Below are 14,051 nucleotides of genomic sequence, written 5' to 3'. Positions count from 1 at the left end.
AATTACACATTAATTCGTAACCGATCGAGGACTTTTTCATTCTTCTCTTTTTATGCTTATACGGTTCCAGAATTCTTGATTCAAAAAATGAAATTAACGTAACGAGACGGAGTCGTGATGAGAAGCTAAGGCCGAGAAGAAATGGACCAAATCTGCATGCACCATAGTGGTTGACTTAGAATAGGTACTGCAACTACTGTATTACTATTTACTCCCATCATGCAGGCATCCCATTAACATTTAGTGATTTGTTGGTCAGCAGGCCGTAGTGCAGCATTATAAAGTAAAGTAATGTTTGGATTGGCTTGATTTCAAATAAAAAAATTTACTTCGTAAATTTCAACGACCTTTTTATTTTCCCAACCATCATTTTATCTCACATACATCACATCATAAAAAATACTACAGTAATTATCTCAAATAAATCATGCAAATAAACTCTTGTCCAAACAAACTCGTGACGCTGAATGACAAATTCTGCTAAGCATATCACATAATAGTTGATACTTTAAGACATGATTAATGTTTTCTAAGTACATAAATTGACTGTCCTGTGGTCATATTAATTGTACTCCCTCCCTTTTTTTTATAACTGACGTTTAAGGTTTTGCACACCAATTAAGAAAAGTTTTTCATTGCTTAAATCTGTACACTACTTTCCTTTTGTACCCTCATTAATTGTCCAATTCACCCATGTTTTCTCTCACTAGAATACGGAGGGGCAGATAATTACTAGAGTTGTTACAAAGAGAGAAGCAATAATTACTAGGAGTAGTAATTAAGAACCCTGTATTAGAAAAGAGAAATAAAAGGGTAAAATTGTGAAAAAATAATTAATACTGTATGGGGATAATAAAACGACAGATAAAAGTACACTAGAGCAAATTTCTTAAACGTCAGTTATAAAAAAAGGGAGGGAGTATTAATAATGATGGCTGCTGCCATTAGATGCTTAATGGAATCCTAATTAATCACTGGCTGGCTGCTCCGTAGTGATCTCCTTTCTTTCGCATAACTATATATATATATATATATATATAGACATTTATTAGAGGCACCAGAGTCAAGATAACCTCACATTCTGGGTCAAGGCCGGCATTAATTTTCACAGCATCTAAATCTCATGCAAATTTAATAGCGTACAAAGACGAAACAAGTTACCTCCAGCTTGGTGTTTCCCTTTGATCGATGCTAGTGTTACATTGACGAAACAAGTTACCTCAAATCAATACTTCAAAATGAGCATACGTACATTTCTCCACTGATTTCGTCTTTCCCCTTTGCTTCTTCAACGGCGTGTACATTTTTAGTCATGGCGTTCTGATTTCGTCAAATAGTCAAAGTAGGTTATCCTAATGCTGTAATGCACTACCGAGCAAAGACCTTGTCAATTTTTGACTCGATTGCATTAGCAAAATTGGCCCCATGATAGATTCCTGCTGCCTCTGCCTCTGCCTCTGCCAGTCCTCTATTCTATATAAATAAAAGCCGTTGTGCACTTCAAATCCAAAACATCCACGAAAACTAGACACTTTCAAATCAACACACCGATGGGTCAACGGAAAACTTTCCTCCTCTCGTCTTTGGCCGCCATCCTCTTAGCAGCGCTCATCCAGGGAAGCCATGCAGTGGAATACACCGTAACAAACAGTGCCGCGTCCACCCCAGGTGGTGCCCGATTCGAGAGGGACATCGGGGTCCAATACACCAAGCAAACACTCGACTCCGCCACTAATTTCATATGGAGGATCTTCCAGGAGAACGCTCCTGCAGACAGAAAGAACGTCCAAAGAGTTGACATGTTCGTCGATGACATGGATGGTGTTGCCTATACCAGCAACGATCAGATTCACGTAAGCGCGAGGTACATCCAAGGTTACTCGGGCGATGTTAGAAGCGAGATTACCGGGGTTCTCTACCATGAGATGACGCACGTTTGGCAGTGGAATGGGAACGGACAGGCTCCGGGAGGATTGATCGAAGGAATCGCGGATTATGTGAGGCTTAAAGCCGGGTATGCACCGAGCCATTGGGTGAAACCTGGGCAAGGCGACCGGTGGGATCAAGGATACGATGTCACCGCCCGCTTTCTTGACTACTGCAATAGCCTGAAAAATGGTTTTGTTGCGCAGCTTAACAATAAGATGAGGAACGGTTATAGTAATGACTATTTTGTTGAGCTGCTGGGGAAGTCCGTCGATCAACTCTGGAACGACTACAAAGCTAAATTTAATAACTAAATATACGTGCTAAAATGCTTTGATTGAATATGATGAAACTATATGTATAGGAGAATAAGTCTGTCCTGTACTCCATGGAATAAGTTGCATTTATATGCAGCATGCATGGAAGGATATGGATGGCCTCCTAAAAAGTTGGTCATAACGAAATAAATTCCATGATATTTTTATCCTTAATTTCGCTCATTCCAAATTTCAGATCACCTATTTTAAGTACAGTATGTTTTTTTATTCTGAATCCTAAGCCTTGGGAAAGGCACCTCTTACGTTTTTTTTTTTTTTTTGTCAAACAAAGGCACCTCTCACTTGTAGTCTCAATATATTTGATTCCTTTTTACCGCATTCGGAATTTCTCAATCTTAATTCTTTGTCTCAAGATTGCACAAGATGATCACTGGACAATCCCCCCAAAAAAATAGTAATAAATGTTACAAGTCTTATACATCATGCACTTGCACTACATCTGTCATGTAAATACGTGCTAGAGCCTAGAGGCTAATGATTGCATTACCAGAGAAGTTTGGACGAAATTAGTGGGACGCAAAACCGAAGAAATCTCTTATTACCCTTGAATACATTCTGCCTGTCCTTTGGAGATATCACTGTGTATCACAATTTAACTCAATCATCCTTGCAATATCTAAAATCATAAATTTGAGGAGGAGTTTCTCATGGTTTAGGCTGCTGAATGGCGGAAACAACTTCACCAATGCTCTTGAACCTTCGCCTTTCCTTCAGAAGCAGTTTTGCAAAGGTGAGAGCTTGCCGTTCACAATTCGCACGTTTCTCTGGCTCAGCTATTGATTCGAAGTCTTCAACATGAGCCACCCCAACAATTCTCCTGTAAATTTCGGGGGAAGAAGGTAGTGTTAAAAGCTAAAGGTATTCAAGGTTCCCCGTAAACCTTAAACCTCGCAGGACATGCAAATAATCCTTCAGTGCGCCATCAATCACCTAACAGAGTTGAACTCCACTGATAAATTTGTTACCCCACCCAAGTCACGACCGCAAGAAACCAAGTAACTACTGATCATAAGAGTCTTGTGTACCAGAGTTAGCTGTGAGCTTCTATCAGCTCAAAGAGCAATAGGAAAATCAGAATACCAAAATTCCCAGGACAGATCCACAATAACACGGGATAAGTTTACACAAAATTAAAGAAACGAGCTTGGCTGAAACAAACAATGCAGTGACTCACCTTATCATCTTTGCAGCACCAAATCCAAGACTGTCATGGAACAGATCTTCCATATATTTCTGTTTTGCCAACAGATGAAGTTCTGCATTATTATAAATTTCTGGCAGATATGCCTCACCAGGGCCATCCTTGTGTTCATCCCAGAGAGCAGTAAACTTTTTATGAAAAAGATTCCAGGTCTCTTCTATAGTTTTCAATATCCACAACTTATATTCCTGCAATAAGATGTAGGCATTAAACAACCAATAGAAAATCATTATAGTTGCCAGCCTGTCACCACACATAAATAAGAATTAACACGTATGAAACACCAGTTTGAGAAAATCATATTGATGCGCCACCTGTTTTACGCATTGATGCTTCTAGTGAAAAGGTAATGAGTTCTTATTGAAGAAGCTTTTACTTATTTAACCAACTAGGAAATTATGCCCAATATCAGATTTTGTAACTTTTTGCCCAATAAGGATATGACTTAGTGTTTCAAAATATGTTTCCCCTCAACAGTTTAATAACGTGTTTCATAATGTTTTAGACACATTGATGTTAAAATTTCATAGATGAGCATTGCAATCAATATGTTCTACGAGTCTTAGTTTTCCATGATATTCTGGCTCATGAATCACTGTTTTCTGAACTAATCGAACATCACCTCATGATTGCAAGATCATAGTTATCATTCTCTTTCCAGAAAGGTTAATCTTTTTTGTCTTTCATTCCTTTGAGTGCCAAGAGGGTAATATTTGCAACAACATGGCTAATCAATATCTAGAGTTTGCAGCATTCTAGGAGCAACCACGGAGCTTATCCAGTATCTGAATGGCCAATATTTTTGCAGTGATTCTAACAAGAAAACAAAAACAGAAACCAAAATAAAAGCAGCACCTTTCAGCAGTCAATACAGGTTAATGGGGCCGCACGCACCATTAATTTGGATTGTTAGCCATAGTTCAGTTTAGCTTCAAACCGTGGTCGCATATCAACAAGTCAAAACCTTTTTGATTGCTACATGCCCTCTGTGCGCTCTCTCTCTCCCTCCCTTTTTCTCTCCCTCATGTATATTCAGTGGCTTTGCATCAAATATTTTAGCAGAAAAAAGACACAAGCAGATTGGGCAGAAAGCCTATATATGATACATATGTTAACTTTAATCCCCCAATTTTTTAGCCATTCCATCCCCTCCCACAGCAAGGGTAGGCCAGAGCTGTCTTATAGCCAAAGCCATGAAAATCACTACATATGATACATATGTTAACTTTAATCCCCCAATTTTTTAGCCATTCCATCCCCTCCCACAGCAAGGGTAGGCCAGAGCTGTCTTATAGCCAAAGCCACGAAAATCACTACAAGGCCAAAGGGCAAGTAATACTTGAACGTTGGGAAAAATAAACGAGCATAGTTTAACTAGCCAAGATACTAGAAACAAGGGTGACTGAGAACGCTATCTCAGTAGAGATCCACAGGGCACAACAGTTCACATTTGAGTTGTGGAAGTCAACCCTATATTATAAGCCATTTCAAAATTTCAGGCAGAAAGAACAAACTAAATGTCTTCAAACACCCAACACTAAGAAGAATAGAATAATAAGATAATGAATGACAAAGGAAAAAAACAAACCGTAGTAAAGAACTTAGAACGCTTCCAATAACAAGAACTTGGACTTACCTTTCTGTCATTTCCCTCATTTGCATGTCCATCTTGTGCAAAATAAGCCAGGATTAAGTTTCCAATAAAAGCTCCAACATCAAATCCCATCGGCCCGTAGAAAGAAAATTCTGGATCTATAACTTGAGTAGACTTGCTAGTAACCATGATAGAACCTGTATGAAGGTCACCATGGATGAGAGCTTGGGTTCTCTCGCAAAATCTGCATATACAAATTAGAAAGCGAACTTAATCAGAAAGAAGAGTATTATGATAAGCAAAAAGAGGTTTGTTACAAGAAGAATGCTATTAATGAGAAGTAGACTGGTTCCAGAAGTACTTGGACTTCAGCTCTGCAACTTCAAGCTTCAATATATTATCTTGCCGAACTGCCTCTGCATCACTATCAAGATAAGGAGATGTCCAATGGTTATACTGAGAGACCTTGTAAGGGTCAGAAAAAACCACTTGCTCAGTTAGTCTGCAAAGCTCCACATTTCCACAGAATTCAGCAACTGCATAAAGCATTAGGCGACAAATGAATTACAGACAAGAAGAAAACATGACTATATGGTCAATAATCATTAGAAATGCTGAGCAACAATGATTTTTATTTTGATAGCCAACAAATCCTTTTTTCTTTTCACTTCTTTTCTTATTTTGATAACCAACAAATACTTACCAAATGCACAATCAACTAAAATCTAAATGGACCAAATCAGAATGTTGGCAACTGACACTCCAAGTCAAAGATTAAGTGTGCTAATCAAAGGTTTGGCAGAAGATCATACTGACGTAATGTATAGTGCAGTATCAGGTCTCTTGATTAAAAACTGTTTGTAAACTGAGCTACTATAAGGGACGGTAATTTTAATTAAGTTGGATAATTCTTCAAGTTCTTTTTTGTAGAACAAACTAAATGGCTGAAACACACCATTCACAGAGAGTGGACACGGGAGCAACTAATACTTGAGGAGAACACATATGAAAGGTTAATTCCATCATCTAGAGGATAAAAAAAATGCCTAGATTAACCTAATTACCATCAAGATCTTTTACCTGCATGCTTGTGTTCGGTAGTGGTAAGGTAAAGAAGAGAGGAGAAGAAAAGAGTTTTAGCCATGAAGTTCGATATGTGTTCTGCAAGCAATGGGTACTCTTTGCCAGCGATCAGTCCTTTTCTGAGTATTATATGAGGCGGCTCAATGTAGCGCATGCCTATCACACACATTGCACGGTCGAAATGATAGACCTCAGGAGTCTGATCAGGACACACACGCCTATGCTCTCTCAGTGTCCTAGCTTCAAAATAAGCACGCTCTTTTGTCATTGGCCATGATTCCCCAATACAACGGATATACGGAAGAGCCTGCAGATGCAAAATACATTGAAAACGTCGGAAGAAAAGAAAAACGGATTTCCCACCCACAGATGGAGGGAGAACCATTTATCCGCAAAACCATTGAGTGCCATAACCAAGTTTATATTTCTAATTATTTTTCGAGCACATTCAGGGGAAAGGGGGCTAGGTGCTGCAAAGTGACAGTTACAAGAGTCTAACCCTGGCATTTCGCCTCAAAACTTGAGCCAAATCTGTACCTCAAAATTTTCACATTCTTATATACTAGTTCCATAATTAGTTGAGAAGATGCACAAATTGCAGCACAGAAGCACCGTCCAGTATCTAGAAATCAGCAAAAAACAAAAAATCGGGCTATAATGCTTGCCACTCTCAAGTCAGCCACAGCAACAATAAATTCATCTTGCAATAAGAGTACAAATAAGTTACTCCTATTCTCGTGTAAAGCTTAAATTTTTAACAAATCAACGGAAGCACAACATCGTTCATAACTAGTATTCAACAGTTCCTTCGCCAACACGGATCAGAACAGCAAAAAGAAAACATGGTTTAGGAGGGACTTAAATAAACCGACTAATAACTTCAATTAAAGTAGATGGAAATAATTGAAAAAGAAAAAAAAAAGCAAAAAAGACTGATAGAAGAGAAGAGAAAGATGTTAAGGACAGAAAAAAGGTGATTTTTTTTTTTAACCTGTTTGATGACAAAGGATCCAGAGCGGCCAACAACAATGTAGACAAAGTTGAGATTGCCATCACCAACTTCTTTGATTTGCAAGTCTTCGAATTGGTTCCCAAGCTTCTCTGCTAAAACGGGGGTGGCCTTGAGGTACTCCAACAGAGATTTCTCGTCCAGGGGCCGGAACCCATCTGATGCCATTATATCTCGGCAGCCGCTGAGGGATTGAAATTGACGCGAAGGGCTGGGAAAGCTGTGAGAGCGGCTTCAAAGGAAGAAGATGGGGTTCTCTTTATTAGATACTATTATAGAAGAGCTTTGTTCCAGTGGAGAGAAGGGGCATGAAAGGACGGCGTTGGATGCCGAGTCTTATTCCTCTACTGACTTTCGTAGGTTTGGAACTGTGAACTAAGACTACAGGGAAACAGAAAGAGAATTGGAATCCTTGGACAGTCCCACCACCGGCAACATGGAGCACGCCATCATTTTTTCAGACATTATTATTGTGATTGGCTATTGGCTTTAATGCTTTATTGGTGATTGAAAGTGTGGAAAATCTCACGCTTTTCTTTTCTTTTCTTTTTTTTTTTCTTCCCTTTCTTTGTCTGGGAAGGATAGGAAATTGCGGACTGAGAATTTGACGAGGAAAATATCTCGACCCTACATGGCTCCATATTCAACCGGGGAAAGATGGAAAACACAAAGATGCATTGAACCTGGCCCGTATGTGAGTGAGATTTATAGCAAACAAAAAAAGAAAGGCCAGTATGCCGGTGCTCACTTGGGATTCTCGGTGATATGTTTTCTATGGCAATTCAATGCCACCAATAGTATTGCGCCAAATGTCTTGTTATTATTTAAACTTGTGTTAAACCAAGCCAAGTTGAATTATTAGAAAATTCAAGTGTAAATAATAACAAGACACTTGGCACAATACTATTGGCGGCATTGGATTGCCATAGAAAACATGTCACCGAGGATCTCAAGTGGCCTGTGCTGGGGTTATTTACTGTTTTCATGGGCATATTTGTTGGGCAAAGCAAGAATCCAGTTCCCTCACCAACAATAATACACTATTTAGGAAGACTATATGAATGTATTCTATAAGATTGAATTTTGAAGTCTAAAATCTGAAGTTTAAATTTATTAAATTGTTAAGTGTTAAATCTAATACGTTTGACTGTATATCACATTCACTCAATTTTGAAGGCAAGTTTTGATTAGAAAATTCAGTAGCGCTTAATTAAATTAGATATTCAATTTATAATTGTCAAAATATGAATCCATTAAATATAAATACTGAACTGAATTATCAAACAAAAACTAAATTAGTCTTCCACTGGTAGGAAAAGGACGACATGAGAGTCGAAAATGTCATGATTGCCGTGCAAATCACTCTTGACCGGTTGAGTGGAATTTGGGGTGCCTATTCACTCTAATTAGTGCAATTGATTCTTACAGCGACAAGCCCGTACTCTGTTATAGCCCACAATACGAAAGTTTAGTAGTAGCAGAAATATTAAATGTTCTTACGCAATTAGCTCAGCGGGCTAGCCTGATTTTAAAAAATCGACCAGTGGCAAGCCCATGACGGTTGGGCTGTCATAGCCCAAATAGGAGATCTTTTATAGCCCATTCCTAGATCCGCTTAATCAACTAACGTTATCGTTTTTGACCAAAAAAAAAAAAAAAAACTAACCTTATCTTTTTTTTTTTGTGAACTTAAAACTAATTTCTTATCTTTGACTCTTGGGCAAAGAAATGTATCACTGTAAGAGCGCGACAAGTGGATCGAGAAGAATCTCTCCCTATATTCCATCTTCTTTATTTTTTCGGACACTGATTTTATTCTACATCCACTGTACTAAATTAAAGTAAAAAGGAGGAAATTGAACTAATATCAATCCAAACGAGAAATTATTCAGAAAATATTAGAGATTTTTTCAGGAATGAGCTTTCACCTACACGCAAGGATAGAGCTTTCAAAGCCGTCCCCACGGCCAACTAATTTTCTTGATGTTCGGTCTCGTTCGGTTTCCTGCGAACACATCTTTCTTCTGGAGCATTGTGAGACTCCGCACTCTCCTCTCCCGGGAGGTCCCAGCCTGTTGGTCCGTCGTTCCGCTGTGTTTTCCGCACTCCGGTGGCCTGAAAATGGAGCGTCTGCTGACGGTTTTGATGCTCAGTGTATTACTCCTCAGTTCGGCCGGAGAATCCGCCAGAGTTTCAAATATTCGCCTCCCCAATTCTCCGGCAGATGGTCTCTGTGCTCACCTCATCCAACCTTATGGCTATCCTTGCTCCGAGCACACCGTAGAATCTCTATCTCTATCTACGTATCGTTCTTTGTTGAATATAGTATTTGTGTACAGTGGTACACATGATATAAATTTCATTAATCATTGATCTTACTTTTTTGTCTACCTACGTATCGAAGGCGTTACTAAGCTGTAGACGATTTTTCTGAAATATAGCGTACAGGACAGGTGATTTAGTTTAAGAATGTGGAATTATTGATGCAGGCACAAACAAAGGATGGTTACTTGCTTGGACTTCAGCGGGTGGCATCTAACTCCAGATATCTCAGACGGCAATATGGTCCTCCAGTTCTTCTCCTTCACGGGCTAATGATGGTAATTTCTCCTAATATAATTCGTTTACATGATTTCTATTTTTTTTTCAGAAAAAGAAAAAAAAAATCATATTGGAGAGGCTGCATTTGAATTTAGCTGTATTCGTTCTTTTAAATTCCAGTTCTATGGAAGATATTTACCAAACATCATTACTGTTACTACTTTGTGCAGTCAAAACTGTTTTATGGTACAAAAGTTTATTTTTCAGTTCACTATCTTCTTTAGTTAGATCTGTTGGTTATCGGAATTGTGCATTCTTAGTGCTTTGGTGCCTCCTTGTAATGTATGTGAGGTTTTTGTGAATTTTTTCCCATGTGACTGGTAAAAATGTAATGCAATTATTATGTGTTAGATCAAATGGCGTCCGTCACAGCTCTTAGGCAAGATACTTCAACAAATTTTGCACAATGAAGAATTGGAAAGTGTACAATAAGCCACCATTCTTAGTGATGCAACTAACTATGGAACCCGTGCTGCTTGCTTATTTTAATTTCTTGGATTATATGCATAATTGTAATTAAAGGACAGTTACGTGATTTTAGATTTATAAGAGTTTACCTAAAGAAGTTTCCCTACCCCCACTGACTACCGCATGGTGGCTTGGATAAGATCTTTTCCTTTATGCATACCAGCTGCCTCAGAGCCAATGCTGGCTTACTCATGGGAAACAGGAAACTTCCCACATTGTCTTTACTTTGTCCTAACTATAAATCTGATGCACTATACTATTGCAGAATTTGCCATGCGTAACTTTCTTTTTGAAATGCTAACGCAGGCCTATTGTCAAAACTCCTACCTGATTGCTGAGCTACTTTGCCTATATTAGTAGCTTTTATCTTTCTGTAGAAAATGAGAGGTTATTATTGATGACAGTTACTTATTTCCTGTTGCCACATCTATCTCTCAATACTCTTTCTTGCCTTTTCCCTGCTACTAGCCTCCCACTTGTGTGCTATGTGCTTCCCTCAATGAGCGAATTTGATTCTGACTGATGGTTCCATAAATGTGTGCATATTCAAGCTGTAAGAGTATTACTATGTCAAAATTCAGTGTGTAAGCTGTAAATTTTTTCATCCATGCATCTTGGTTTTGGTTAAAATTATAAGCTAAAATTGCTTTCGCATCTATAGGAATTGCAACTGTATTATTACAAAGATCTTTAACAAACATGATTACCCTTGTCTAGACTCACAGAAATGGTAATTGTCTCTCCCCCCCCCCCCCCCCCCCCCCCTCTTTTTGTCAATGTAATGTAAAGAAAGGATTGGGTTGCAGTCTAGTATATTAACAATTGAGCAACTGAAAAAATATAACAGGCAGGTGATGCCTGGTTCTTGAACTCTCCAAATCAATCATTGGGGTTTATCCTGGCTGATCATGGCTTTGATGTTTGGGCTGGAAATGTGCGTGGGACACGTTGGAGTCATGGACATGTCTCTCTGACTGAAAAAGACAAGGTATTTATAGCTTGTCTTTGACATCTGGTTATAATCTTTAAGTGCTGTAACTGTTGTAAATTGTAATGTAGCACTGGTTTTCAAATTACATTCATATATTGACTTGTCATGATTTGATTACTCAGGTAAAGCCAAGGTATAAATATGAATTGCTTTGAAACCTTAGCCATCAAATGGTTAATGCTCAGAAGAGCAGGAGTGGTGGACCACCATCCTCCCTCTATATGTAGAATTTATTTCACAAGTTACTTCTGCATGGTCTTGTCCTGATCTGGGATGCAGCAAAAATATTCTTTTTGCATAAACTAGATGTGCTTTATGAACCCTCTTGCTTTAATGGTTTCTTCTCTTGTTTTTTTAGGATTTTTGGGATTGGAGTTGGCAGGAATTGGCTCTGTATGATCTGGAAGGAATGGCTCGTTATATTTATAACATCACCAATTCAAAAATATTTATTGTTGGTCATTCACAGGTCTTGAATCTCTTGAGAACTATGTTATTTCTTCATTTGGTTGGTGGTTTTTGTTTTTCTGATATTCGATGTCCTTTGCTTTATTTTGCAGGGAACAATAATGTCTCTGGCTGCTTTTACTCAACCACATATAGTATCAATGGTTGAAGCTGCTGCGCTTCTTTCTCCTATCTCATTTTTGGATCATATAAGTTCGTCTTTTGTCCTAAGATTAGTGAAAATGCATATTGATGAGGTTTGTGTGGTTTCTTTTCGAGTATTCCCATCAGGGCTTATTTGTCAGTGTGCTTAAGTTGTCATTTTTCTCTAAGCAGGTGTTACTTGTGATGGGCATTCATGAACTTAATTTCAAAAGGTCTTGTTAATTTTGGCTCTTTCTTTCAATCAGGTTTCCACATATCTTCAGTTTATATATTCCTTTCTGACATGTTCTATTATCTATTCAGTGACTGGGGCACCCATATGATGGATATGGTATGCGATGAATATGCGAATTGCAATGACTTGCTTACTACGATTACAGGTCCTTATTCGTGTTCTGTTATTTGGCCTTTAAAAGAAAAAAATTCGTTTCGCAACAAACTCTTCTGCTTTGCTTTTCTGCTAGCAATCTAGCACTGTAGAGCAAGTTGGGAAGTAATTAGTCGAGTGTTTAGAATGGTTAAACTATTATATTGCCATCTGTATCTTATTAGATGGTGGGTTAACATTTCAGGAAAGAACTGTTGCTTCAACATCTCCCGGATTGATTTCTATCTCGAATACGAACCGGAACCTACATCCTCAAAGAATCTGAATCATCTTTTTCAAAGTATGCACTAGCAGGATATTTTCTTTGGCCTTTTGGTTTGCTGAAGTTTTTCAAACTTGCTATACCAGGCTAAGTCTGTGTAGCCTTTTTCCTCATTTTTTTCTCATGCATTCGCTCTTACTCTGCTAGTTCCTACCCATTGAATTGTGTTTATTTTGCAGTGATCCGTGAAGGTACTTTCAGAATGTATGATTATGGAATCTTGAAGAACCTGATACGCTATGGACGGTTGCAGCCTCCAGCATTTGATGTTAGCAGCATTCCGAATTCTTTACCATTGTGGATGGCTTATGGGGGTAACGATTCATTAGCTGACGTTACTGATGTGCAGCACACACTGAAGGAACTAAAAAGCCAGCCAGAGGTGCTTTTTCTTGAGGAATACGGTCACATAGACTTCCTCCTGAGTGTAAGATCAAAGGAAGACTTGTATGATGACATGATTAGGTTCTTGAAGTCATTCAGAAAATTTGGTAGTTACTAAGGCCCCGTTTGGGTTCCGGTGCTTTTGATAAGAAAAAAGCACTTTTATGTGTTAAAAAGTACTTTTAAAATGTTTGGTGAATATCATCCCATAAAATTAGGAGTAGAATTTTTGGTGTTAAAAGCACTTTAACAAAAGCTCAAATTTAGTGCTTTTAGAGTAGTTTTTATGATTTAAAAAATAAAACATCAAATTTAATTATATGTTATACCAAATAAAGAGATAGATATTTTTTTTAAAATTTAAATTACACATTATTTAATACAATAAGTACTGATTAAACTGTGTCTCTCCAAATAATAAATTTAAAAGCACTTAGCAGTTAATAAATATTTTTATTCAAAACTTTACAGGAGTAGTATTTTTAAATAAGCTGTCGCAACTCCAAACAGATCGAAAATCTCATGATTACCGTGCAAGTCACTCTTGACCGGTTGAGCGGAATTTGGGATACCTATTCACTCTAATTAGTGCAATGGATTCCACGGCACTTGCAACGACAAGCCCGTTCTCTGTTGGAGCCCACAATACGAAAGTTTAGTATCGGAAATGTTAAAAGTTCTTAAACAATTAGCTCAGCGGACTAGCCTGATTTTTAAATATCGACCAGTGACAAGCCCATGATTGTTGTACTGTTATAGCCCAAATAGGTGAGCTTTTATAGCCCACTCCTAGATCCGCTTCATCAACTGACGTTATGCTTGGCTCTTGAGCAAAGAAAGGTATACCGGACGCGCTGTAAGAGAGCGTTTGTGTCGGTACCAAGTGGACAGAAGAGAATCTCTCTCTTTATACTCTATCTTTCTTCTTTTTTTTTTTTTAACACGTTAGATTCTATTATATATCTACCCTTATAGCTAGTTTGGGAGGATGGAAATGAAAAGAAAAGAAAGGTTTTGAAGGGATAAAAAAGTTTTTTCATTGTTTGGGAGTTAAAATGAGAAGGAAAAGAAAGGAATAGGAAAGATTCCACTCCACTTCATCTTTTGGAAAACTTTCCGCCCAATGTTGGGCGGAAAGGGAAGGAACGGACAGAAGTTTAAGTAAATTTTTCAATATGACCAAATTATCCTTAA

The 14,051-nt window shown here is 38.1% G+C and overlaps 3 protein-coding genes across 3 annotated transcripts; 2 read left to right on the top strand and 1 right to left on the bottom strand.

Annotated features, from left to right (window-relative positions):
- The first annotated feature begins 1,440 nt into the window (after positions 1-1,440).
- Positions 1,441-2,417, top strand: LOC113726486 (uncharacterized). Its single transcript, XM_027250226.2, has one exon. The coding sequence runs from the start codon at positions 1,551-1,553 to the stop codon at positions 2,238-2,240; it is 690 nt and encodes a 229-aa protein (XP_027106027.1). The 5' UTR covers positions 1,441-1,550; the 3' UTR covers positions 2,241-2,417.
- Positions 2,418-2,628: 211 nt separating this feature from the next.
- On the bottom strand, positions 2,629-7,612 carry LOC113726484 (methylthioribose kinase). The gene is made up of 6 exons (XM_027250225.2): positions 7,134-7,612; positions 6,140-6,449; positions 5,421-5,595; positions 5,102-5,303; positions 3,439-3,653; positions 2,629-3,081 (listed from the first exon to the last, which is right to left on the bottom strand). Exons 1-6 carry the CDS (start codon positions 7,317-7,319, stop codon positions 2,910-2,912), a joined length of 1,260 nt encoding a protein of 419 aa, XP_027106026.2. The 5' UTR covers positions 7,320-7,612; the 3' UTR covers positions 2,629-2,909.
- A 1,358-nt stretch (positions 7,613-8,970) lies between these two features.
- LOC113726483 (triacylglycerol lipase 1-like) lies at positions 8,971-13,083 on the top strand. Its single transcript, XM_027250224.2, has 9 exons — positions 8,971-9,431; positions 9,641-9,751; positions 11,068-11,208; positions 11,570-11,680; positions 11,772-11,915; positions 11,995-12,035; positions 12,127-12,203; positions 12,396-12,491; positions 12,653-13,083. The coding sequence occupies exons 1-9, from the start codon at positions 9,135-9,137 to the stop codon at positions 12,973-12,975; spliced, it is 1,341 nt and encodes a 446-aa protein (XP_027106025.2). The 5' UTR covers positions 8,971-9,134; the 3' UTR covers positions 12,976-13,083.
- The last annotated feature ends 968 nt before the right edge of the window (positions 13,084-14,051 follow it).

This window comes from Coffea arabica, chromosome 2c (assembly GCF_036785885.1).
Source record: "Coffea arabica cultivar ET-39 chromosome 2c, Coffea Arabica ET-39 HiFi, whole genome shotgun sequence".
Lineage (NCBI taxonomy): Eukaryota > Viridiplantae > Streptophyta > Magnoliopsida > Gentianales > Rubiaceae > Coffea > Coffea arabica.
This window is presented reverse-complemented; position numbering and strand designations above follow the sequence as displayed.